Below are 27,434 nucleotides of genomic sequence, written 5' to 3' on the forward strand. Positions count from 1 at the left end.
AGAGAAATAGGCCTTTTGTGTACATAGAAAAAGTCTTAGATCTTTGAGTTCAGCTCATGAAAAATGGGGGCAAAAACAAAAGTGTTGCGTTTATAATTTTGTTCAGTATATATGCAGAGTAAACATTTCCATGACAATTAGTTTTAATACTTATATTAATATGTGCGCACATTACTGGTACATTTTCCTTTTAGAATGTACATTACTGTTTAATGTAAACATTAAAAGTCCCCCAACCAAATAAATGCAGTTTAAAAAATAGGAAGCAGGTAGTTGGAGTAAAACACAGAAATTAACGCAAATATTATACTTTGAAAAATGTCACTTTAATGTGAGCATCCAGCAGTCTCATTTATACCATAACAGTGTCACATAATTAAAAGAGGCTAAAAACACAAAGACATTTTTACTGTTCAATAGACTTATGAACGTTAGGGCTGGGCAGCATATTGAATATGCACAATATATTTGCAATCATTTTGCTGGCAATACAATGATTGTTGGGGTGAAATGATATTTCTTCTACAGGAATTTTTTTTTTCATCAAATGACTCAAAATATTGAAATATAATCAGTTAGTTATATCGTCCAGCCCTAATGAAAGTTAAACCTGAGTTATGTGTTAAGGCATGAAGCACATTTTTGACTGATGATTATCTAATGCGTTTTACCTGGTTAGTAGGATGTGCTGCAAGGTTAAGTAAAGATTTGTGCATTCCAGCAGAAAACCCCAAGACAAAGTTCAACATAATGGCCCTTTTGTACAACCATTAGCAAGTACAAAATTTCCTAGAAAAGTCAGCTGTTTGAGATCTGAGCTGTGATTGGCTAACTGAGCAGCAGGCACTTCCTAATACTGGAGCATTCAGACGACACGGGCCACAGCTCTGTAAATGAACCAGACGTCTGTCCTGAGCTGGGGCGAGCAGCATCATCTGACGGGAAAAGAGACGAACACAGCAGCTTCACGGGACAGAAGGCCGAGCCGCTCGGTGTGAAGTGCACCTTGTTTCTGTCTGGGCAGGAGAAGATGGGAAAGCCTTGTGTCCTACAAGTGCTAAAAGGAAATAAAAGCAATAATGTGAGTAATATATAAAAGCAATAATATTTATGTATACATAATCCTATTACATATATGATACTATGCTAATATCCCTATCAAAAAAAGTAAACAAAAATACAATAGTGTAAATAATATACATATAATTTCTTATAGAAAATACTAATAAAATGTACATGTAATACTGTAAATATAGACATTTGCAAATATTACATATTAGTATTTTGGCTAAAAATTGTTCTTTGTGATAAAACTATTAATATAACTATTATTAGTTCAATTATAATTATAAAAAAGTTAACAAAATGATATTAATAGCATATGCTATTATATATGTCACTATTATCACTACTAAAAACTGGAAACAAAAATGCTATAAATAGTATATGCCATTTTATACATATTTATGTGACTGATTTATATATACATATATAATTTAAAAAAAAAATTCTCTAACACACACACAATATAATTTGTTATTAATTAGTAATTTATATTGTGATATTTATATATGCATAATGTACATAAATCAAATAAATATACAATTACAGTTATTTTTTATAACGTAGCAAATACCTAATAAAATTAAAGTATATGTTAATATACACACCTTTAAAAAAAAAAAAAAAAAATGACTGGAAAAGTCATGATATCGTCCAAAAGAAGAAAAAAAAGCATGATGCTTTATCAAAACTGAGCTGTTGTACCAGCAAACGTCAAGCAAAACCTTGTACCAGCAAACACAAAAACCAAAGCACGCTCTCTGGATGTGCACTTTACAAAGTGCACTTTTCTGGAGGAGTATTTTACAAATATGGTTTTGAAAAGCAGAAAGCAAGGCATTTTAGAGAACCTACAGGTACTCACATCAGATCTTCAAACACTTTGACTTTCTCGCAGCCCTCAGGAGGCTCACGTTTAAACGTGTAACTGTTGTTGGGTTTGGGAGAGCTGGAAAACTGAGGCAGAGGTGAACCACACCTGTAATCTGAGAGGACAAATCGAGTGTTTGTTTAAGCAAATCTTCCATTATAAAACACACTGTGGAAACAGCACAGCACAGTGAGGTGTCAGAGGGCAACACCATGGTACTGGTACTGAAGGAGCGCTACCTTTCTCAGGAGAGCAGCAGTAACAGGGACTGCAGGATATCTGCGTCTCAGCGCTGTGTGTGTGATGAAGAAGAGGAACAGGAGCGCGCCCGCCGTCCCGCACCTCCAGAGCCTGAACCAGGAGGACAAACACCGAAATAATTACAAAAGTCTTACAAAGCTGAAATGTTTCACTGAAACCTGTGTGTTTGTACCTTCTCCTGCTCTCCCCCCCAGCCTTCACAGATGAAGACGTTCTCCAGCTCCTGGTTAACACAGTCACTATAGCTGGGCATTCGACAGATGACGGGTCTGGAACGGACCATATTCGATGAAGATGCAGAGAGCCGCTTTGGCTGGAAAACAAAAAGTACCAGTAACCTGATTAATGTCAAAATCTGAATTTAGAAAATCTATATGTATAGGTTAGTCTCACAAAAACAATCAGTATCAAATTTCACCCCAAAAGATCAAAAGAGAAACATATGAAATCACATTTGGCTTAAAGAAAATGAAGCTTGCTTTTAGTATCATTATGGTTTTTCATATTGGATGTTTTGCATATATTATGAATTTCTGCATTATATAAGAAACACAATACATATGTTTACATCAGAGGTGCCCAAACCTACTAAAATGTTGTAGCATATGTTGCATTGTATCTACTTATATATTATATTATATATTATAATATATTTAAATGTTTAAATAAACAAATATAATTTTTTTATTATTTTAAATCAAATTCACATTTTTTCTGCATTTTAATAGAAAAATTAAACAAATATGTTAAAACAAAAATATAAATTAGAAATGAAGATATGCTTCAATGGTATGCTTTTCTTTTCTTTTGTGATATATATTGTGGGTCAAATCAAAGCTGCTCTTGTGTTTTTTCCCTTTTTTTAATAGAATTTAAACAGATATTTGTTTTAATAAAATTGACATTCATCTGATGTCGTTTTAAATACAAATTAATTAAATACAAATCGTTCAAATGTTTGGGGTCAATATGATTTTTTTTTTTTATTAATAGTAAAGATGTTTATAATGTAAATGTAACAAAATATTTTTATTTAAAAAAAAAAAAATTATATAATATATATATATATATATATATTCATTTTGAACAGAATTTAAACAGATCTTTTAAAAAATAGAATTTAAAAATTTTACATTTATCAGATGACTTTCCAATAACAAACCGTTTAAATATTTGGGGTCAATATAATATATTGCTTTTTAAAGAAATTTATATTAAAGATATTTTTAATGTAAAAAAATTATATTTCAAATAAATGCTGTTCCTTTGAATGCCATCACATGAATAAAATACATTTTATATATATTCAAAAAGAAAACAATTTTAATATGTAATATTTCACAATATTTCTTACCACATTTTTTATTAAAATAATTGTAGCCTTGGTTAGCATAAGAGACTTCTTTCAAAATCATTTTAAAAATCTTAATGACCCCAACCTTTTATATAACGCAGTTCAAAAGTAAAAACATATTCTGATTATAAAACCCCAAAATTCTGAAGATGACTGCATATAACCCTAACAAGTGGATGTACAGTACCTGGGCTGGATTCAGCTGCGTCACTTCTTCTTTCTCCTTGATACTGCGGCTGCCCTGCAAACTGCGCTGGAGCTGCTGGCGGAGTTTTGCAATCTGGAAATCATATTTTTACCATCAGCAAAAGACAGAAGGAAGAAACAAACAGTGACACAAAATCTAAGCTCAAGCCACACAGCCCTACACCAGATGACTGCTGTATACTAGATGACATGACCTATATTAACCAAATATAATAGCTGTGTCTAACCTCACAGGCTTCACCAAACAATGCTCAATGAGCTTTTTGAATAGATGTTTATATTGCCATAGCTTGGGATTCCCAAACTGACTTAGCAAGTGCACAAGGGCCAATAATGGCAAGTCAAGACGTGTGTGGGTATGTTTGAGGATCATTATAGGAAAAGAGGCCAATTATACACCCAGAGTATGTCTATATAAACACATTACCACCCATCACTTGAAATACTTTTAATGTGTAAAAACTGTCTATTTTCATGCACACCTCCATGAGACGGTCAGCGCTGCCCCATGATGCCGAGCGTTTGTGTACTTTAACCTCTCCTTCATCCTCAGTCCAAAAGCCAGGAGTCTGCAATAAACATGGTAAAAACATGGTTAAAACACAGGCACCATGCAAATGCTGAATAAAGCTTGTTCTGTCCTATTTTTTCATAAAACAACAACAGGATATTTGTGGTTGGCAAACAGCATGTGTCGCTTTGACCGAAACCACAACACCCGGAGCTACAGGCAGCCACAGAAGATGGACAGTATGCACCACAAATCATCTTTTTCCAGATACTCGTTTTCCATTGAACCTGCATGTGTCATGTTGCAACCTGAACTTCCAGGCTGTCTTGAATGTCTTCTGTTTTGTGGTATACCAGCTCATAAACTTCTAAGAAAGCTAAGGTGAAGGGTGGAGGAATATTTAGAAATGGTTCAACTGTTTTAGTACATGACAATAATAAAAAAACCTTTCACTTTATGGATAAAAAAAAGAAGAAGATAGCAAGTCATACTGGTTTGTAACGACATGAACCTGAAAAAGAAGCACAGTACACCTTTGTATACTTTTAAATAGAATAAATATACGTCAAATGTCATTTCTATTGCAATGTCATGTATTTAATATATATGGAAATAACCTTTACTGCACCTTATGATTACACTTAAATAAATAATGAAAAAAAAAAAAAAAAATGCAATTTGTTGTAGACAAATTTTCTAGAGAAGCAAAATGACAAGTCTTGTTTTATGAGCAATAAAAATTAAGTTTATGATTAAAACATTAGAACAAATATCTGGCAATGGGCTCAGAAAAATCTACTTAATTTAAAAGGAAAACAAGTTTTCTTATCCCATTGACAGATATTTGATTGTTTTAAACATAAACTCACCTAATCTTGTTCAGTTTATCAAAAAACTAACTAAAATAAAAATTCATACGGTATATTCAATTTGCATGTAAATGTATCTTGCTTTAAGGATGCTTGGATATTTGTATTAGAAAACCAAGCAAAAATAATGAGGAAGATATTCATATTTTGCGGTGTCTGCAACATCTAATGCCATGTCTTCATGAATTGAAGACTTTTTGCCCCACTTTAGAAACTTTTAAGGCCTTAATTTGTAGAAGGGTGAATAAAAGATCTTTTTAAGACCTGCAGAAGCCCTGTTCATTAATATTACCTGATAATAGTTTTTGAAAATATATTTTTAAGTACACTACAAGTGCACATTCTTTTTCACAAATGTACATTTTGGGTGAACTATCCCTTTAAGGAAGTAAACGGGGTCAATTCTGATTTGATGTTGGCTAAAGAAAACAATCCAACAGAAGTTTTTAAACACCAATCATTAATTCGCCAAGTGCTTTAAACAATGGCAAAAGCTGCTACTGCCAACAAAGAGCCTCGGCGTGCTTCAGCGGCGTGAAGAGAGAAGTTGAGAGAAACGGGCTGATTTTGACATTCTAGGCCGCTCTGGGAGCGCGAGGCCTCTGCGAGCCGGATCAGACATTAGCATATGTATGGATCTCACTGCAGGCAGCTCAGCGCAGGCACACAAAGAGCTGTCGGAGGGCGCCAGGTGGTGCAGAGACACACAGCCATGTGCTCTCGAGCCTTAGGTAGAGTGTGCACACACCTACACACACACATACACACAGAGCGACAGGTGCAAACTGCTGCACCTCCAGAAAGAATTCACTCCACACAACGCCAGCCAGAACTTTCTATAACGGCAGACTGCCGCGAAACATCGGGCCTTTGTGACGGCTTTGTTTCAGGGGAGGCGAGGGGTCTCAGCAGAGCTAAACCACTGAGCGCTCAAAGACTTCATAATACTAATGAATAAAGGAAACAAAACCCAGTAAGAATAAACCTCATTACACACAGATGACCATTTCGACCAGTCAGAAACAGCTCAGCTAACGAGCAAAACCGGCCTTCAGTTTACACTGTCTGGCTCCATTTGGACACTTTAATTCGAAAAGAAATCAAATGCACTTGTTTAAATAGACATTTCTGGTCTTATTGTGAATTATTTATTGGTGCACATTATTTTAGATATTACAAAAGGATGTTTTTGGTCTTATCGTGAATTATTTATTGTGCATGTTATTTTAGATATTAAAAAAGGCATTTATTTATTGATGCATGTTATTTTAGATATTAAAAAGGGCATTTATTTATTGATGCATGTTGTTTTAGATATTAAATAAGACATTTATTTATTGTGCATGTTATTTTAGATATTAAAAAGGCATTTATTTATTGATGCATGTTATTTTAGATATTAAAAAGGGCATTTATTTATTGATGCATGTTATTTTATATATTAAATAAGACATTTATTTATTGTGCATGTTATTTTAGATATTAAAAAGGGCATTTATTTATTGATGCATGTTATTTTAGATATTAAAAAGGGCATTTATTTATTGATGCATGTTATTTTAGATATTAAATAAGACATTTATTTATTGTGCACGTTATTTTAGATATTAAAAAAGGCATTTATTTATTGATGCATGTTATTTTAGATATTAAAAAGGGCATTTATTTATTGATGCATGTTATTTTAGATATTAAATAAGACATTTATTTATTGGTGCACGTTATTTTAGATATTAAAAAGGGCATTTATTTATTGATGCATGTTATTTTAGATATTAAAAAGGGCATTTATTTATTAAATAAGACATTTATTTATGGGTGCACATTAATTTAGATATTAAAAAAGGCATTTATTTATTGGTGCACGTTATTTTAGATATTAAATAAGACATCTATTTATTGGTGCACATAATTATAGAAACTAAAAAGGGCATTTATTTATTAGTGCATGTTATTTTAGATATTACAAAAGGATGTTCTTGGTCTTATTGTGAATTATTTATTGGTGCATGTTATTTTAGAATATTAAGAAAAATTCTTTAATCAGAAATTTAATAATTTGCATCACCTCTGCAGCGAATAACATTACTTTTTTCAAACTTTTTTTTTTTTTTTACTTTTCCTTTCTATGTACTATCAAATATTAAATGCACTGAAAATACCTCTATAAATCAATATATTTAAAATATATTTTCCACAATATTTCATTTTTCACAATTAATATTTAAAATTATAAAATGCAAATATCTTAAACTAAAATTAGTTTTAATAATATGTATATACACACAAATCCTTTTCCACTCAAATCAATAAATCAATCCCTAATTGATAAGACTGAGATGTCTTATTTAATACCTTATTTAACTTAGAAACACATCAGATTATGGAAGTGAAATTGGTTCTGAACACCATTTCATGCTGATTCACATGTGTATGAATTACCTAAATAACAATGTCATTACAATACAAATCAACTGGCAAACTAAGTGTCATTTATTTTAAAGAAATAAGCAAATAAGCTAACTTTTCAATCAGGATGATTAAAAAACAATGTTATAAGTGATAAAACAATAGAAATGAAACTCAAAATTGGTCACTTTGGTCATTTTATGTTTGGGAAATACTAGCATTACATTAGTATTAGTAAGTCACAGAGCAAAAATGATGGAAAAAGTAAAGTTAGTTCTGAGAAAGCTATCAATGTATCAATAATATTTTTATAGTGTGAATGGCATTCAGACATTAAGTGTGATGTTTCTAGTTGATTCATCAGAGCACAAAATCCAAATAACACACCATTGTCTTTGTAAACTTTCATAAAAAAACTGAATCATTTGCACCATTTCTGCAACAACTTTCCTTTTCCATTTACGTCACTGGCCTCTTATTTTTCAACTCTCTTGGCTTCATTCTGTTATGTAACGCCCACTTTTTATAAATCAATTCCTGACAGACAAAATCAACATGTTGTCTTGTTTAATATCCGGTTTAATTTAATTTCCGATTATGGAAAGTAAACACCATTTCATTTAACTGTCTCTATATCTAAATATATTGCATTGCATTAAAATACTTTTCAAGCATTCACTTCATAAAATTGGGATTTTAAATGCTAAAACAATAGAAATTAACTTTAAAATTACTATTTGGTCACTCTGTGTTCGTAAAACAGTATTAGTACTGTAAGTCATTGAGCAAAAAATAATGTGTAGTTAGTTCTGACAAAAAGGCCTTATATCAATGGTTTGCAGATGCAACTTGTTTGATATGTTGTCTAATGCAATGGCATTCAGACACTGTAGTTGTCTAATTATTTTAGGGGTTACTATATGTGAACTGTGAAGCAAATTGCATGTGACATTGAATTACCTGTGTGGCTTTATCACTCATACAGGAAGCCTGGGGTTGATACGGCTCTCGCGGCCACTGTCCAGTTAGGTACTGCTCAGGAAGCTTGTCCAATGAGGGCGGCTGTTGACTGGCTGATCGAGCTTGTGAGAAAAGAAGAGGCATTTTGGATTATGTATTCAGTGGTGGACAGTGATATGAGACATCACTGCACTGCAGTGACGGAGAGGAAGTTGGTGGGTGTCATTGGAAACTGATGAGCTTTTGCCTGCACTGTCATAACAGTACTGAAACAGAACAAGAACAGATTGTATTTATGATGGAATGGAAGTAACAGAAACTTGATGTTTTTCTGACGAACATTTGTATTTGACCATGCAAAACATACTTGCTTACAGGCCTAATTCAAGTCTCTATGATAGTCTGATATCTAGATAAATGATAATAATAATAATAATAATAATATATAAATATATAATTAATACATTTTATATATACAAAAATCTGTTAATATAATATAATATAATAATAAACTTTACAATTGTAAAGCTGAATACACTCAAACTTTTGTTTTGATTAAAATATTCATGTATATATTATATGTAATATATATAATAAAATGTATGCATGACGATTTAAACACATATTATAAATAGAAAATTAGTTCTAAACATTGTCATGCATATATTACGTGTCTCTGTGTGTATTATATTACATTATATTATACATTATACATATAATACATTTTATAAATAGAACAATAAATTAATATAATCTAATAACACTATATAATATAATGATAACCTTAAAAACTGCAATGCAGAATACACTCAAGCTTTTGTTTTGATTAAACATGTTCATGCATATATATATATATATATATATAAAATGCAATGTATGCATGACAATGTATACACACACATATATGCATTATATTATATTGTACTGTATTGCATTTATTGTATTATATATTTGTAATTATTACTTTGGATAAAAGTGTCTACTACATGACTAAATGTAAATAAATATATTAACTGAGATTAACTAATTGACTACAAATGAGTGTTCTCACATGAAAGTTACACTCTGAGGACACACAAGGAGGAAATGAAACAAAGTGAAACAGCTCACAGTGAAACCCACATGCATGTACACACATGCACCAACAGCTGAAATTCAAAACAACTCGCTTGCATGCAGCCCACAGAGCGATTCCTGTGAGTGTTTGCGCTCTGCTCCAGCTCTGCAAACACAAATGTCAAAGCCTATGCAAAAGAGCCAACCAAATGGCACTGTAGGTTTACCCTCTGCTCATTGTTTTACACCATTGTACCGAAAGAAAGCAACTCTGCAAGTGACACTCATTATCAGACGTGTCGCAGCACGGCCGGTTACAGTTCAGGCCTCGAACACTGAAGCGGTCTGAATGATAACCATCAACTCTGAAACATTTTCAGCCCAGTACACACACCTTTTCTCAATGCACTTGTTGGGGGACGGCTACACTACATTCACTTGCAGATTGCAGCGAGGCAGCTGCAAGGTCTTTGTGTGAAGGAGAAGTGTTTCAAATGCAAATCTGCACAAGCATCAGGCACTCCATGAGGACGGGAGATAGAGAGCTGTCCGACTTAATGGGTACAGCCTGCCTGGCCAGAACCGTTTAGACAATAGTAGTTTACTCATATAAGAACGGGATGTAAAAATGTGAATGACTGTCAAAACCTAGTTTTTGAAATTCTTTGCTGAACTTGCACAATGAAACCCGAGGAGATAAGACAATGGTCATGTTTAGAATGCAATACCAGCTTTCTAACTGTATAGTGCCTACTTAGTAAAATGTCTCCAAAAACAATGTGCTACATTGCTGTCACATGACATTGCATGTTTAAGTCAGCAAATAGTATGAAGTTATGAAGCATTCAAGTCATAATTACAAGAAAACTATCTTTAAGCCCTGAGTTTCCAAGTTTGGGGCATGTCAGTTAGAAAACATGCCAGACGCAATAGCTGAAGCATCTGTATTATTTTATCTTTTTATATTTACATAGAATTAGCAAAGCAGCATGTACAATATATTGTAGTACTATACAACACTGAAGGAATATGTAACAATTTAATGTACAGGAACTTCCGAAATTGGATAAAAATGAATAAATTCACTGATGCGCGTTCTTTATTCATACATTTTTTGAAGTAGTTAATATTTGGGGGTTTTTTGTAGAAAAGGTACATCGTCATCTTGTGACTTGAACACAACTGACGTTGTAATTACGACTTCCCAACTCGTAAATACAAACATCCCAGAAGGATTTAAACGCAAAAAAATATTCAATTCTGTAATATTTTTAAATAATAAAAAATATATGAATGTTTGGCAGACTGATCTAAAAAGAAATGAACAAACAGAAGGGTCAAAACTGGACTCAGTTCCAGTTCATCTATCACACTCAAAATGGCAGGTCAAGCTGGAAGCACTGCATTGTGGGATACAGTATCCCTATAAATTTTGACTAATATCACAGCCGTCCATACAGACAATACTGTGCACTGTATACAGTGCAGAAGAGTAGTATGTTTAGTATGCTATTCCAAACATAGCAAGTGTGACTACAGAATTAGAGCGAAGACGTGCATGTCATCTGAGGAATCGTTCAAAGGTGCGATATGATACGCAATGGATAATGTGGAGTCAGATGGTAATTACTGAAAAATAAACCATTATCGTTAAATAAAATATTGATTTTTTTTGGTGATAACGATCATCTCATTGTATAATATCTTACTTATTGCACGGCTACCTGTCAAACAAATAAATGAACATGGAATATTGATTATATTTTATGCAGCTTACCATAAAATTGCACAGCTGTGTTGGAAAACAATTGACTGGGACATTGGTCGATTATACAGCTTAGCGTCATTATTATGAGATATAAATGTCAAATGCCACTATTGACCAATCAGAATCAAGTCCAGGGAGCAGTGCAATAAAAAGAAAATATATGATAGTTCACAAAATGGTTCATAAATGGTCTGTGGTTCATATGCTATGAACATTTTGTATCATTCTGAAATACTGATGACAGAATGTATGGTTCTTTCTTACAAATGAAAGAAAGAAAGAAAGAAAGAAAGAAAGAAAGAAAGAAAGAAAGAAAGAAAGCTTACATGGCCATAAAATGTAACACCTCAATGAACTAATGTTCTTTTTTACAGAAACATAATGTACAAACAAACACAAAGTTGCAGTCTTTATCTCAAGGTCTTGAACTCTCTGATGACCACAGAAATGTGCCGTTGGACTGGATCGGGGTCTCAAGGGGCCTAATCTTGGACTGGATCGGGGTCTCAAGGGGCCTAATCTTGGTCTGGATCGGGGTCTCAAGGGGCCTAATCTTGGTCTGGATCGGGGTCTCTAGGGGTCTAATTTTGGTCTGGATCGGGGTCTCAAGGGGCCTAATCTTGGTCTGGATCGGGGTCTCAAGGGGCCTAATCTTGGTCTGGATCGGGGTCTCAAGGGGCCTAATCTTGGTCTGGATCAGGGTCTCTAGGGGTCTAATCTTGGTCTGGATCGGGGTCCCAAGGGGCCTAATCTTGGTCTGGATTAGGGTCTCTAGGGGCCTAATCTTGGTCTGGATCAGGGTCTCAAGGGGCCTAATCTTGGTCTGGATCGGGGTCCCAAGGGGCCTAATCTTGGTCTGGATCGGGGTCCCAAGGGGCCTAATCTTGGTCTGGATCGGGGTTTTAGCGAGTCTAGGGGTTTGGTTTGGGTGCTATCTCTAATTTTGACATAATACAATAGCTTTCTTTTTTTTTTTTTCTAATCATTCCTTATTTTCTTTGTACAGGATCTGACAATTCTGCCAAACTGCTCTTGAATGTTTCTGACTGCAAGTGAATCTGTATTAAATGACACTGGTCTTACACAAAAATTACTTAAGGCTATAATAAACAACGTTGGGGGAAATCAGTGATTTAATCCCAAATGCACATAACAGATTATATTCAGATCATAAAATATCTATAAAACCTGAGGAAGAAAAGTGTATTCAATAAATATCCGATGTGGAAGATGCAGTTAAATCAAGCTTAAATAGGAGTTATATGCATACGCAAAGGGTGTAAGAACAAACAAACACAATAACTGAAGCAAAAAGAGGTTAAATTACAAATACATGATGTATTTACAAAATAAGGTGTTGCTGTTACAGTTTTCATAACTTATAAAAATAAAGCTCACCTCTCCCTGCTGTTATAAAGTGATTCTCTGATGGGATCCTGGTGGGCTTAGTGATTTGCTTCATGTTTGCAGCATGTGATGATGATGATGAAGGACTTCTGCTGTGTCTTGAAGAGGAGAATGAAGCTGATCTCATCTGATCACTCCATCTAAGAGGGACACTGTTAGAAACAGGCTGAAGTCTGGAGTTACTGCTGCACTTTGTGCGTATTTGCGCACGAGACACAATAATAAACTCCAGAAGGAGAACTGAAAACGTGTTCATGCGAAAAGCCGAGTTATTAATATACTTCTCTTCCTCTTAACCTACTGTGCGCGTACGAGGTTGTAGTTATGCGGACGAAAAGCTCAGAAGCAGGTCCAAACTCTCCAGTGCTCCTGCGCTGACAGATGTGTTGCAGTAAAGGCAGTGGGCGGGCGGAAGGCACTTGTACGCTGAATCTGATTGGAGCAGAGACCAGCGACGCTCGTTCCTTATTGGCTTATGCGTTCCTTCTTACATCGAAGAACCAATGAGATCACTGTTGGGGCGGAGCTTAGTTTTGCGTGGAAAACAGGCATTCTGCCTTGGAGCTGTGGAATGATTTATGTTGTTTCATATTCTGAACACAGAAAGTGTAGGAGTTATCTTAAAGGAATAAAATAATAATAATAATAAAAAAACTACTATTCTTTACTCAGCCTCATGCCTCCCCAAATCCGTCTCTATTTTTGTGGAGCAAAATGGCAAAAACATCATGAATGGCAAAAACTAGTATTTACAAAGAAGGAAGTTGTTGCATGTAAATTATGTGAGAAACAGACCAAGATATTAAAGTCATTATTAACCAAACACCTTCCCTTCTTTCTCATTGTTCTTGTTCAGAGTTGGGCCTGATGCTCACTTTGATTCCAATCATAGCAAAATGCTATTAGTTCTCATGACAAAGCACATTTTCCATCCAAATTCTCCAAGGAAAGACTGTTGTCATGGGTTCCCTCGGGAATTTCTTTTTTTGTTCTACACCATAAATTACAGTCATAGCTCAAAAGTGAATTGGAGGTATGACTGCAATTTATGTTGCAGATCTCAACAAGTAATGTTAACCACAGGCCATATTTTACCATATATTACTCATGACCCCCCCCCCAAAAAAAAAAAAAACAGCTATGCACAAAAACAATAGAAATGTCCAGAGTCCCATTTCTCCAAAATGCAAATTGTCTTTCTGGTCTAAGGACTACAAACTCAATGGCTTTATTGTCATGAAAATGTCAAAATACAAAAAAATAAAACATGTATGGTCCTAAAATATAGGTCCAAAACGGGCTTTTCTGGCTGAACTATGACTCAGATATGTTCGTGCACTTTTTTTGTTGTTTTTTTAACAGTAGATAAAGATTTGAAACTTGATCTGAACAGTTCAACTCTTCATTTCTGCTACTGCATATCTTTGTCATAGTTCATTACGCTGAAAATCTGTATTGATCTCATTGAGGCAAACAAAACATCTCATTATTTAGTTGCATAAAGAAAAGAAAACACTGCATTCAAAACTCCTTCAAAAAATGTTTTAATAACATTAGTCATCGATGTAAGTTCTTTTTGCTTCTCAAAAAATAAAGACAATTATTTAAATAGTTAGGATGTTACGTTTTTGCATTGATTGTGCAATAAATTAAGGTAAGCATTACAAAACAGCATCACCTCTGGATCCAAAAATGCAACACTTAGCCAGAACTAATGTTAAACCTTTGCATCTTAAACAACGAAAATCACTTTGTGTTATTTGTTAAAAGCAATTTTTAAAACAAACTGAATAAATGATCATTTGACCTGTATTGTACATCTCTGACAAATCAAATTTTCAACTGCTGACTGAGGTTCAGTGTGGTATATGGAGTAATATGTAATAAATACAGAATAATAAAACAAAATAAATCGCTAAACTCAAAGGCAAGTAGTGGAAGTAGTTATGGATAATGTGAAAGCGCTTTCTAAGATATAAACAAAACATTCCTTACATGCATTCAAACTCCTCAGGTTAAATTATTGTGGTATCTCTTTCCCTGTTTCTAAAGTTGGTACTGAAATTGATTTATTCATAGAAACTCCCGCTGCTGGACCACAAATGCATAGGTCAGACATTCACATGGAAGGTCAGACGTCTGAGAAAACACAACTGCCTGTGGGTGGGTGGAGTTAATCATGGGAAACATAACCCTAACAATCTAACTGCTTTAGTTCCTGTGACAATAGAGCACCTGTCGTCAACTTCAATACCAGTGAGGTGTGCGGATCACTTCAGAAAAGACACATATGCTCGTCTTTAACTTCTGAAACTGTGGGAACTTTGCCATCATCACTTACAGTACTAATTTTAGTAGCTGGTTTCTAGTAATGTGGGAGATATAAGTCAGAAAGGCCTTCATACACTATCAGAAGGCACCAGGTTGCCTGTGGTGTCCAGCTGCATGCATTTACAGGTGCAGGCCGAAACGGGACACTCACTGTGATCTCTGAAAGAAAAGACAATATAATTGCACTTAAAATGCTATAGTTAATACTATGAACTCCAGTTCAAAAGATTGGGGTTGGATAGATTTTTTAACCTGTTTGAAAGGCTTTTATGTTCACCAAGGCTGCATTTATACAGTAATAGTAATAACAGTAAAATTGTGAAATATTATTATAATTTAAAATAACTGTTTTCTATTCAAATTTATAATAATTCTAATTTATTCCTGTGATCAAAGCTGAATTTTCAGCACCATTACTCCAGTCTTCAGTGTCACATGATCCTTCAGAAATCATTGTAATATACTGATTTGCTGCTCAAGAAACTAATATTTTGCGTAATATTTTTGTGGAAATTGTGATACTTTACTTTTCAGGAAGCTTTGATAAATAGAAGGTTCAAAATAATTTATTTCAAATAGAAATCTTTTGTAACATTAGAAATGTCTTTACTGTCACTTTTGATCAATTTAATGCATAATTTTTGAATAAAAAGGATTTTGTTTCTTTAAAAAAAACTACTTTTGAACAGTAGTGTATTTGGATTTATAAGGTCATCAAATAAATGGCAGAATATGGGTGAATATGACTCCTACCTAAACCAGCTGAGCATGTGACCCGCGTGACCACCGTGCCGGCAGTTGTGGCACCAGGTGAACCAGTTATTAAACTGTGCGAGTTTTTTGTCTCGTGTGAGATCGGCTTTCTCATCCGCTTTTCCTGTGCCTGATAAGATGGACGAGATGAGTCTCACAGTGAACTGAACACATTTACATTATGGTATCATATATCAAGAATAACTTTAAATGATCCGTCTGTTACCTGGGCAGCTGGACACAGGGGTGCCCATGTTCATTAAGCAGAGGGCACAGCGTGGAAGTGGTTTACGACAGCCAGGGCAACTGGTGACCTTTGACTTGGTGGGTGAACCGCTGACCCCGTACTGACTGAATCCACGGCCCTGATGAGGCATCGCTGAGCAGCTGTATGATATAGACTTTCCACAGAAGTTACAGCTCACAAACACCTGCACAGAACATATGTAAAGGAATCAGAATAAATAAGAAAAATAAGAAGAAATCAGCCAACATAAAAACAAATGTAAGTATAAGTATTGTACAAAGAATTATATAAATTCATGATACATAGCAACTAAATATCAAAGCTAGGGATGCACCAATAAATATAAAAAATATTATAAACAATATTATAAATCACTAAAATATATATATATTTTTTAAAAACTAGCCTTTTCCAATCTAGAATTGTTTTAATATTAGTAAAATTATTCACACATATATATATATATATATATATATATATATATACATATATATATATACACATACACAAAATAAATTATAATTATATAATTAATATAATTTTTGATTGCATATAAGGATTAAGTATGCAATCAAAAATTATATTAATTCATTATATATTAACTAAACATCCAAGCAAGGCATGCATTAAATCTTAATCAATATACAGTATTGTTAAAGTATTAGCAATATTTAAGAAAACCTTGCTTATATATATATATATATATATATATATATATATATATATATATATATATATATATATATATATATATACACACACACACACTCACCGGCCACTTTATTAGGTACACCTGTTCAATTGCTTGGTAACACAAATTGCTAATCAGCCAATCACATGGCAGCAACTCAATGCATTTAGGCATCTATATGTGGTGAAGACGGCTTGCTGAAGTTCAAACCGAGCATCAGAATGGGGAAGAAAGGGGATTTAAGTGACTTTGAACGTGGAATGGTTGTTGGTGCCAGGCGGGCTGGTCTGAGTATTTAAAAAACTGATCTACTGGGATTTTCTCTAGGGTTTCTCTAGGGTTTACATAGAATGGTCCAAAAAAGAGAAAATATCCAGTGAGCGGCAGTTGTGTGGACGAAAATGCCTTGTTGATGTCAGAGGTCAGAGGAGAATGGGCAGACTGGTTAGAGATGATAGAAAGGCAACAGTAACTCAAATAATCACTCGTTACAACCAAGGTATGCAGAATACCATCTCTGAACGCACAACACGTCGAACCCTGAAGCAGATGGGCTACAGCAGCAGAAGACCACACCGGGTGCCGCTCCTGTCAGCTAAGAACAGGAAACAGAGGCTACAATTCGCACAGGCTCACCAAAATTGGACAATAGAAGATTGGAAAAACGTTGCCTGGTCTGATGAGTCTCGATTTCTGCTGCGACATTCAGATGGTAGGGTCAGAATTTGGCGTAAAGAACATGAAAGCATGGATCCATCCTGCCTTGTCTCAACGGTTCAGGCTGGTGGTGGTGGTGTAATGGTGTGGGGGATATTTTCTTGGCACACTTTGGGCCCCTTTGTACCAATTGAGCATCGTTTAAACGCCACAGCCTACCTGAGTATTGTTGCTGACCATGTCCATCCCTTTATGACTACAGTGTACCCATCTTCTGATGGCTACTTCCAGCAGGATAATGCACCATGTCACAAAGCACAGATCATCTCAGACTGGTTTCTTGAACATGACAATGAGTTCACTTTACTCAAATGGCCTCCACAGTCACCAGATCTCAATCCAATAGAGCACCTTTGGGATGTGGTGGAACGGGAGATTCGCATCATGGATGTGCAGCCGACAAATCTGCAGCAACTGCGTGATGCTATCATGTCAATATGCACCAAAATCTCTGAGGAATGTTTCCAACACCTTGTTGAATCTATGCCACGGAGAATTAAGGCAGTTCTGAAGGCAAAAGGGGGTCCAACCCAGTACTAGCAAGGTGTACCTAATAAAGTGGCCAGTGAGTGTATGTGTGTTTGTTTATATATATATATATATATATATATACACACACACGCACACAAGATTGCCCAATCAGATCAATACATAAAAATCACTAAAACTGACCGATACAACTGTCAGTGATTATATCATGCATCCATAATCAAGACTTAATAACTGCCAGAAATAAAAACAACAACTTGATTCTAGCCTGTGCAAGTGGTTTTGAGCTGGGATCCAATTTGCTCCTGTGAATGTCAAATTCAGCCCGTTTATGCCAAAATCTCCAGGCGTCCAACAGGTTGCGATAGTTCTCGATCCAGCATTGCACCCGAGGGTCCTTCAGCACTTCTCCTGGGGAGCCCTGCCACCACAAACACCACATAAATCAACATTTAACACACTGATCTGGAAACTGAGAGGTAGAGCTCAATCCACATCAGTTTTCCTGGTTTAACAACACACACAGTCACGCTTATTTTTCTTCTTAGCATTTCTCTTCTCTAGTTTGCTTTCGAATCTAATTGTCTAATAAATCTACCAATGCATATTAAAAATATATGTTGGCTAATTGACACATTGCTTTTGCTCCTTTTTTCGCTTTGGATAAAAGCATCTGCTAAAAGCATGTAAATGTACAACAATTAGATTTGTCCTAGCCATCAATCTTAAGAACATCTTAATTTGTTTGCATTTACCTTTTTATTACTTTTTTAATATACGAGATTCCTCTGACTGCAATTAATAATTTTATTCAGCAAGAATGCATTAAATTGATCAAAGGCAACAGTAAAGACAATTATAATGTTACAAAAGATTTCAAATAAATGTTGTTTGAACTTTCTATTTATCAAAGAATCCTGAAAAAAAGAATTATATGGTTTTCATAAAACTGTATTAGAATGATTTCTAAAGAATCATTTGACACTGAAGACTAAAGTAATGATGCTGAAAATTCAGCTTTGACTCATAGGAATAAATTGCATTTTAAAATATATTCACATGCAAAATGGTTATTTTAAATTGTAATGATATTTCAAAATAGTACTGTTTTTACTGTATCTTTGTCAAACAAATGGTGACTTGGTGAGCACAAGAGACAAAAAAACTGAACCGACCTCAAACATTCATCCATCCGAGAGCAGATCATTCTCTTTTTTTAACTTTATCATGCGTCACTTACTTTGAGCATGCAGAAACTGGCCGTCTGCACGTCTCCGGTTCGGTCTACATAACTTTCCATGAGATCCACTCCATCTTTCGTCAGTCCTGTCAACAGGATGCCCTCCAGATTACCAGCCTCCTTCATCTCATTGGTCAGTTTGTCTATGTAACGAGGCAACTTAAGGGAGGAGAAATGTCAGTGTATTATATGGTGCACAATGAGACTTGGATAAACTCAGGGGTGAGCGGGTCTTACCTGAGCGTCGTTTAGAAACATACATGCAAATGCCACCCTGTCCCTGACAGCCACACGACTCTCATACTAGAAAACAGAGAACATGCTTTTATTAAATAATTAACCTCAATATTTAGCAACTACAGTTGCATATTTTAAATTCGGAGCAATACTGTATATTCTTTTAAGAACAATACTCTGATTATTTTTTTCTTAACATACCAAGACGGCATCATAGGCGCCAGGTTCACTAGTGAGGAAGGCAAACATGATACACAGGTACGGCTTCTTCAGCTGGAGTCTGAGAGAGCTGCACATCTCTCTCCACAGGGAGTTTTTCTCATCAGTGTAGCCCGACAGAGCCATGGCCACCACGTTCAGGTTCAGATCACCTGATCACCACATAAAGGAAACAGAAAACAAGATGCATTTGAACATTTTCAAGATTAAGGTTATTATAGTTAACTAAAACCAAGAAAAAACATTTCTGGTACTTAAAATAAAATAAACATGAACTGAAATAAAATTAAATAAACTTCGTTTAACTTTTACTAGTACTAAAATAAACTAAAACTAATAAATAATAATAATAAAACTGTATAAACATATTTAAACAATATATAAAAAGACAAAAAATTTAAGTAAAAAGAAAAATATAAAATACATATTTTATTTGTGAAAAAGGATGGATGGATGGATGGATGGATGGATGGATGGATGGATGGATGGATGGATGGATGGATGGATGGATGGATGGATGGATGGATGGATGGATGGATGGATGGATGGATGGATGGATGGATGGATGGATGGATGGATGGATGGATGGATGGATGGATGGATGGATGGATGGATGGATGGATGGATGGATGGATGGATGGATGGATGGAATATCAATGATACTCCTTTTGTGTTATATGCCGTTTGGATGACATAATGCAAGGATAAAAGCCTTATGGCAGTAGGTGTAAAAAACACACCCTTTATAAAGATTATAAAAGATTAGATCGGTTTCCCAAAGCCAAAACAAATTATGCTTAAAACCCAAACAACGGGCAATTATGAATGATAAACAAACAGCTCCATATGCCGTATGGATCTATGGCTTTAGGGCATTTAATATTAAACAGCTATCATTGTGTAATGCAAGCCATTCTTTGTCATTTTGTTAGTATATAAGGATCACTTTTGATTGCAAATAGGCAGCTAAAGGCGTTCAGTGTTTCTTTCTAGCCTCAATTTCACACAGTGCTTCTAACATACATCCGAGGACAGGACTTCCTGTAAATCCCCTAGAGGAACATGAACATCTATCTCTCTATATGAACAAGCTATTCAAAACTGTTCATGTTATCTCTAATTTAAATAACTCCCTAATAGAGATAAATTATATATCGTTATCAGCCCTGCTATATATATCGTTTTTTTTTTTACACATATCAGGGCTTCTTTTCATCAATTTATACTGTGTATGTTTATAATGCATCCAATTATGCATCTTTTTACTGTGCATTATATTTTGATACATGTACCGAATGGAGTTTTATTGTCAACACTGAAGAAGTAAAAACAGTAGCAAAGTAGCACACATTTATAATATTGGTACTCATGTCATTAAAAAAATGTTTGGCATCAGTTAAAAAATGTTTTGGACATGGCATTCCAGGAAATATTTTTACCCAAATTAAAAGGAAAGAAAAATAGAAATGCATATATTTTTAATCAGTTTCCCAAGGCAGCTTTACTTTAGTTTAAGTACTAAAATAACTCAAATTAAATTAACTAAAACTAATAAATAAAAAAATCTGTCATTTCTATCAGATGTTATATATTTGATTTTTATTACATTACATGTTTTTTTTTTTTTGCAGTACAGGAACTTTGGAGGAAAGTGTGGTTACTTTGCATAAAAATAATGCCACTGAGCAAAAACATCTTAAAAATACGCTTCATTTTTGCTACAAAATATAATTCCTTTTTTTTATTTTGGGGTTGACCAGTTCTTTTTTTGTGATCAATTTTTTATTAAGTGTTACCGAAAAAAATAACAGACACACATCAATAAGAACAAAGTGCAACACACTAAATTTTCCTCGTTTAGATGTCATACAACCCACCCACCCCAGGCGACCATGGGTTGACCAGTTCTTGACATGTTTTGTGAGTTTTCTAGTCACTGTCACTGGCTGGACAATGTTTCTCAAGTCCAGTCCTGTACCTTTCTCTGCTGAAGCTCCTTTATTAAGAATCTGAATGGCCCGTCGGATGTCCAGGTTAAAGAGGGCGACAGCTGCGGCTCTCTCCCACTCGCCTTCCTGCTCCAGAGACTTCAGGAAGGGCTCCACATCGATCACGGGCCCTCGACTGATCCAGCCACACAGCTGCAGGGCCAGACTGCGCTCCTCGCTGTGGTACCGCGGTACATCGGTCTGCCTGTCAGAACCCGACCAGCAGCGCCGTGTCTCTGTTGTGCCTGAGAGAGAGATTTCTTTAGAGGGCCTCCAGTGACAGATACCATGAGGCTGACAGAGGCATTTAGCAGACATCTATGAGAAATACTTCTACTGTACAGAGCAAAACACTTTTGTACAGCAATCATCATGTTCACAGAAAATGTGATCAGAACAGATATTGTGCTGTTTGCACTTACCAGAGCTGGACTTGACAATGTTTTTGATGCCTGAGTAGATGAGCGACTGCTTATTGCTCTGTTGCTTCTGCTCCACATTTTCAGTGTACTCTTTCATAAGTAAAACTTGCATAGGAAACATAGAGATATCAAATAGAACAATACCATATAAACAAGAATATGACAACATGAAAATGAACCAATCACTCCAGTGATTTACAAATAGTAAATTGATAAGAATTGTGAACATTTCTCAAAAGAATTATGTCAAGTTAAAACATATCTTTTTGTTTAACGATGTCTAGTTTAAAATGTCAGATGCCACAGATTGTTTAATTCAAAAAAGATTTTTTTGGAAAGTGAAATTACAGAAAAAATCTTATGCAATTTTCTGATTTTTTTTTTTTTAGAATAAGATGTAAAGCAGACCATACTTCATGCTAAACTAGTAAAAAGTTGTAAAGAAAAAAAATTATCTACTATGCTTGGTTTCTTTTAATTTATTTTGAACAGAAAGTAGTGCAAATTAAAAAAAAATCCACCTTGATGTGAAAATACTAAATATTATTACATTATGTTATATTATGTTATATATAAAATCTGTTTTATTTTAATTGTGAGTGTACACAAATAAAAGCAGACCTTTATCCAGTGATTATTAATAAGACAATAAGTGTTTAAAGTTGATTCTGCTGGTATAAGGAATCAGTTCCAGCATTGCTAACTTGACAGAGTACTTTATCCAAAATAAAATACAGTGAGCCAAACATCAGCGCGCTCGCCTCTGTGTCACCGTTGGAACGCGACTGAAGTACAAAGCCAATAATTTACATAATAAATAATAGTTTAGCATTCAGATATGTTACATATTATGGAACATTTGGATTTGTGACGAATGAGAGAGGTAGGATGCACGAGCACAAAGCCCCATTTAGCAAACAGTTGAGTGCACAAGCCTTTAAAGTACACTCCTTTGTCAGTCTATGCATTCAGAATCAGCACATGGTCACTGTTTAGGGGGCTTTGTTTTCAAGTGCGCAACTCATGGCATTCGCTGCTCTTCTGCTGGCAGTTATCAAACAGCGTTGCATTACTGCGGGCGCCCCCTTCTGAATTGAGGGTGAATTGCCTATATTCATCGTAAGGCCTCATGCACTGAACCGAGATGCCCGTATCGTGACGGTTCGGTACGAATACATGTACCGTGCCACCCCTCATACAGGTACATCTAAAAAAATTCGAATATCGTGAAAAAGTTCATTTTTTCTTGTAACATTTAAAAAAGTGAAACTCATATTTTAGATTCATTACATGTAAAGTAAAACATTTCAAAAGTTTTTTTGTTTTAATTTTGATGATTAGAGCTTATAGCTCATGAAAGTCAAAAATCAGTGTCTCAAAATATTAGAATATTTACATTTGAGTTTCAATTAATGACCATCCCTACAGTATAAATTCAGAGTATCTCTTGTTCTTTGAAACCACAATAATGGAGAAGACTGCTGACTTGGTAATGATCCAGAAGACAAACATTGACGCCCTCCACAAAGAGGGTAAGTCACAGAGGGTCATTACTGAAAGGTGTAGCTGTTTACAGAGTGCTGTATCAAAGCATATTATATGCAAAGTTGACTGGAAAGAAGAATTTGGGTTTTTTTTCTCTATATTTATTATTACTACTATTATTATTGTCTATTCAAAGGTCATATCTTAAAACAAACCATATACTCCTACTACTACCACTAATAAATCTAATAAAAATTATTCTATGTAAATAATAATGCAATATAATGTATATTATAAACTATATTAATGATTATATATGATAGCAATAATAAAATGATTATTATTTAATTAATAATGTAATATATATTTTAATTATGTTGTATTATATATAATCAAAAGTCATATAATAAAATGCACATAATAATAATAATAATATTAAATCAGGAGTCAAGTAAACCGCAAAACTCCTGAAACAACAATTAATAGTAGGTTTTTAGGGAAACACTCAACAATAACTTTGACACAATATGCTTTGAAAGGTTCAGTCGTCTCCTGTAATGCAGTGGCGCTGCAGTGAAGGATATAATGGAGCGTGTACCAGAGCGACCTCAGCTGTGGGTCGCCTCCTCCGGCCAGCACATGGTTCCTCCACACCTGCACGGTGTCGTGGCCATAACGCGACTGCGCTCGCTCCCTCATCTTAGTGGCAATGTCCTTCTCAGCAGCGGCCGCCCCCTGACCGGTGTCCTCCGTGCACTCATACAGGTGCCTCCCGCACGCCCACATCAGCGCCGTGGTGGAGCTCCAGGCCAGCGATATGCGCTCGAACACGGTGAAGTCGTTCATGACCCGGTTGGGCGACACCACCACCATGCGGTTCTGGGCAGACGGATGCCAGGCGAAGCTGCTGATGATGCTTTCGCAGCAGGGCTGGACGCTGCGCTCGATGATGGTGGGCTCCACTTCGTCGCCGAACGGCATGGGCGTGTGCTGCATGTCGTACAGCCGGATGATGTTGCTGTCCCGCGTGAGGGTGGCCAGCAGGCCCATGCGAGTGGGACACCATGCCACTTTAGTCAAAGGTTTGGGCTGCTCGGTCAAAGTAAAGACCGGTTTTTCGAATTTACGCAAATCCCAGATGGCCACCTGGCCTTCGAAGAAGGACGCAACACGATCCTGAAAGTGAGGATCCACCGTTACACCCTGGATGGCTTTGGTGTTCACAAACGTCTTCTGGCTGGTGTTGCGTAGGTCAAAGATGGCCAGATTTCGGTGCATCCCGGCCAGGAGTAACTTTTGATGATCACGAGGGAGCCAGCAAAGAGAAAGACATGCATCGTTCTGTCCGAGCTCGTACAGCGGTTTGGTCACCACCAACCCAGAGTCCACATCTCCAGACAGACGAACCTTCTCAGCAGGAACCGCTTCGGGAGAAAACTTACTACTTATGTCCCATATGAGAACGGAAAAATCAGCCCGATGTTTGTCCAAACCAGCCGCCAGCCAGTTACTGTCCACCGGGTTCCACGCGAGTGTGTTGCACTGACGGGCGTGCTTGGGTACAAACTCTTTACCCACCAGCTCCTTACATTTGGAGTTGTGGCTCTGTCCCAGACTGGTCAGGACGACTCGTCCGTTGGCCTGTCCCACAGCCAGCAAACACTCCGGCTCTTGTTTGGGATACCAGGCCACACATTTCATATACGGGGTGTCGGAGTTGATGGCCAGCAGCGTGGCCGCCGTGTCCTCGGATAGCGGAAGGGTGCCGGCTTTGGTCTCGGAGCTTCCTGCAGGTCCGATCCGATACAGACCGAGTTCAGTGTCGCAGATCACATAGCGGTCGGCGTGATGGGGAGACCACAGGATATCTGGCTTATAGCCGCTCGACATGGCAGGACAGTGGTTTCTTCAGTGCAGATACCTGCGAATAATAAAGCATCTTATTTATATAGCACTTACACACCTCAACTATTTTACCAATACTTGGATGAATCAATATATTTATAGACATATTACATAGCGTATATCGTGTGTGTGTGTGGGCATATATAGTTATTCCATATCATAATATAATATTACAATCTACATAACATAATGCTATTATTAAAAAAAAATGTTAGTTACAAATAATAATAATATATATTTTTTAATATTATTGTAAACTTTATTTTTATTAAATTGTATTATTGTTTTTACTATTATTTGTGTAATATTATTGCATATATATATATATATATATATATATATATATATATATATATATATATATGTGTGTGTGTGTGTGTGTGTATGTATGAATATATATATACAAATAAGAATTCTTTTTTCTTTATGATTTCATAATTCATACATTACATCAAAGGGTTAAAGTTAAACATTAAAGTTGCACATGAAATGAAAGGGAATGCAAACAAATGTTACGATGACATTACCAAAGTTAAGAGAAAATTCAAGTAAGTTAACGTTAGATGGTTAAAGCCATAATGTGTTTAATGTGTTAAAATAAATATTAAATTAAATAAAATCATTAATAAGATCGCCTCATCATTCTGTCACTTCGTTTTAAGATGTAAATATTAAATAACTGAAGATAAAAAAATAAAAGTGCTTTTTAAAAATTGTTTACTTACTGTTCTTGATTTTAATAAGAGTGAGTTAGCCGGTCAGCTATAGCTAAACTAACCATTGCAACCTTTTCTAAACCGGAAACAGCTAATGACAGACGCCAGTCACTATATGAAGACACATAATAAACCATGTTATAAAATATAAATAAATTACAGGTGTGTTCATGAGCGTTTGATAAATATAAACTCACATTTGACGTGCAAACATGCTGAAGTTTGTTTAGGTCGCGTGAAGTCGGAAGCAGTGCAGACTGAAAAACACAACGTGACAGAAACACACAAAATAAAAGTCCCATTTTCGCCTCATACACACAAAAAACAATGCTCTGGCAAATCTTAATTATGCTATACAAAGTCACACCTCTGAGATTTCTGAACGTCAAAATTATGACAGAATATCTAAAAAAAAAAATTCTAAATTATGAGAAAAATAACATTATGACATGAAAAGTTGAATTATGTCGTAACTACATTTTTATGTCATTAATTTACAAGTTTTACTTTTCATATCAATTTCGCAATTACGACTTAATGTTATAGTCATACATAATGTTATATGTTTCATAACAATTAAGGCTTTTTGTCAAAATGTTGAGTTTTTGTGACAGTTTTGACCTTTTATTTCAGACTTTCTGTCGAAATTTTTGGTTTTTGTGTCATAATTATGACTTTCTATGACTTTAGTATCTCATAATTTCACATTTTGTTATCTTTTCTTATGTGGTGGAAGCTCTAGTTTAAATTTTGATTTGAAAGCTTCACTGCCCTCTACAGGTTTATTCATGCAAAGTTTGGTGATAATGTTAATTTAATGTAAATCTCAACATTTTTAACATCAAACATTTTGGGGGACAAAAGAATCACAACAAATAGCTTATTTGGAATTAGTGATAAGTGAAGGTTTTTATGTGACTTCGTAATGCTATAAAAATATTTTTAAAAAGTCATAAAAATAATAAATTCACAAACATACAAGTTCTGGAACAACATGAGGATGAGTAATTAATGACATATGTGTCTTTAAAAGTCTTGGAACACTTCAGATGAGTCACATCTCAGGAGGTTCCTGCATGTTTTCCAGATTCCACGGGGCGCCGTTTATATGAATTGTTGTCAAGGAACAGAAGCTTTTGGGAAAAATGTTATCGTCCTCCAAACAATCTCTCAGCATTCATCTCCAAAACACGTAAACATGAGATAAGAGTAGAGTGTTTATGTTGCTTATCTCCTGTTCAACATCACACTGCATTACC

The 27,434-nt window shown here is 35.3% G+C and overlaps 2 protein-coding genes across 4 annotated transcripts; both read right to left on the reverse strand.

Moving 5' to 3' along the window:
- Positions 1-305: 305 nt before the first annotated feature.
- LOC306877646 (glucocorticoid-induced transcript 1 protein-like) lies at positions 306-14,320 on the reverse strand. 2 transcript variants are annotated; one of them, XM_079429534.1, is made up of 9 exons: positions 13,037-13,128; positions 12,727-12,875; positions 8,505-8,626; positions 4,238-4,324; positions 3,736-3,828; positions 2,367-2,507; positions 2,173-2,284; positions 1,928-2,048; positions 306-1,057 (listed from the first exon to the last, which is right to left on the reverse strand). In XM_079429534.1, the coding sequence occupies exons 2-9, from the start codon at positions 12,860-12,862 to the stop codon at positions 829-831; spliced, it is 1,041 nt and encodes a 346-aa protein (XP_079285660.1). In that variant the 5' UTR covers positions 12,863-12,875; positions 13,037-13,128; the 3' UTR covers positions 306-828. The 2 variants fall into 2 exon arrangements, with proteins under 2 accessions (XP_079285660.1, XP_079285659.1); XM_079429533.1 differs by having other exon boundaries at positions 12,727-14,320.
- LOC306877645 (GATOR2 complex protein MIOS-like) lies at positions 14,263-26,441 on the reverse strand. 2 transcript variants are annotated; one of them, XM_079429532.1, is made up of 12 exons: positions 26,373-26,427; positions 26,185-26,286; positions 24,139-25,475; positions 22,070-22,168; positions 21,638-21,892; positions 19,642-19,811; positions 19,441-19,506; positions 19,204-19,362; positions 18,232-18,384; positions 16,046-16,250; positions 15,820-15,949; positions 14,263-15,225 (listed from the first exon to the last, which is right to left on the reverse strand). In XM_079429532.1, exons 3-12 carry the CDS (start codon positions 25,442-25,444, stop codon positions 15,135-15,137), a joined length of 2,634 nt encoding a protein of 877 aa, XP_079285658.1. In that variant the 5' UTR covers positions 25,445-25,475; positions 26,185-26,286; positions 26,373-26,427; the 3' UTR covers positions 14,263-15,134. The 2 variants fall into 2 exon arrangements, with proteins under 2 accessions (XP_079285658.1, XP_079285657.1); XM_079429531.1 differs by lacking the exon at positions 26,185-26,286 and having other exon boundaries at positions 26,373-26,441.
- Between the last annotated feature and the right edge of the window lie 993 nt (positions 26,442-27,434).

Source organism: Barbus barbus (genome assembly GCF_936440315.1).
Source record: "Barbus barbus genome assembly, chromosome: 12".
In the NCBI taxonomy this organism is placed as follows: domain Eukaryota; kingdom Metazoa; phylum Chordata; class Actinopteri; order Cypriniformes; family Cyprinidae; genus Barbus; species Barbus barbus.

Coding starts and splice junctions, on each gene's coding strand:
- LOC306877646 (XM_079429533.1), bottom strand. CDS start 12,991: ATGAACACGTTTTCAGTTCTCCTTCTGGAGTTTATTATTGTGTCTCGT. Junction 8,627..12,726: donor CTTTATAACAGCAGGGAGAG/GTGAGCTTTATT, acceptor TTTTCTCACAAG/CTCGATCAGCCAGTCAACAG. Junction 4,325..8,504: donor TGAGTGATAAAGCCACACAG/GTAATTCAATGT, acceptor TGTTTATTGCAG/ACTCCTGGCTTTTGGACTGA.
- LOC306877645 (XM_079429531.1), bottom strand. CDS start 25,444: ATGTCGAGCGGCTATAAGCCAGATATCCTGTGGTCTCCCCATCACGCC. Junction 16,251..18,231: donor GCTCAAAACCACTTGCACAG/GCTAGAATCAAG, acceptor TGTTCTGTGCAG/GTGTTTGTGAGCTGTAACTT. Junction 15,226..15,819: donor CACATGCTCAGCTGGTTTAG/GTAGGAGTCATA, acceptor CTTTTCTTTCAG/AGATCACAGTGAGTGTCCCG.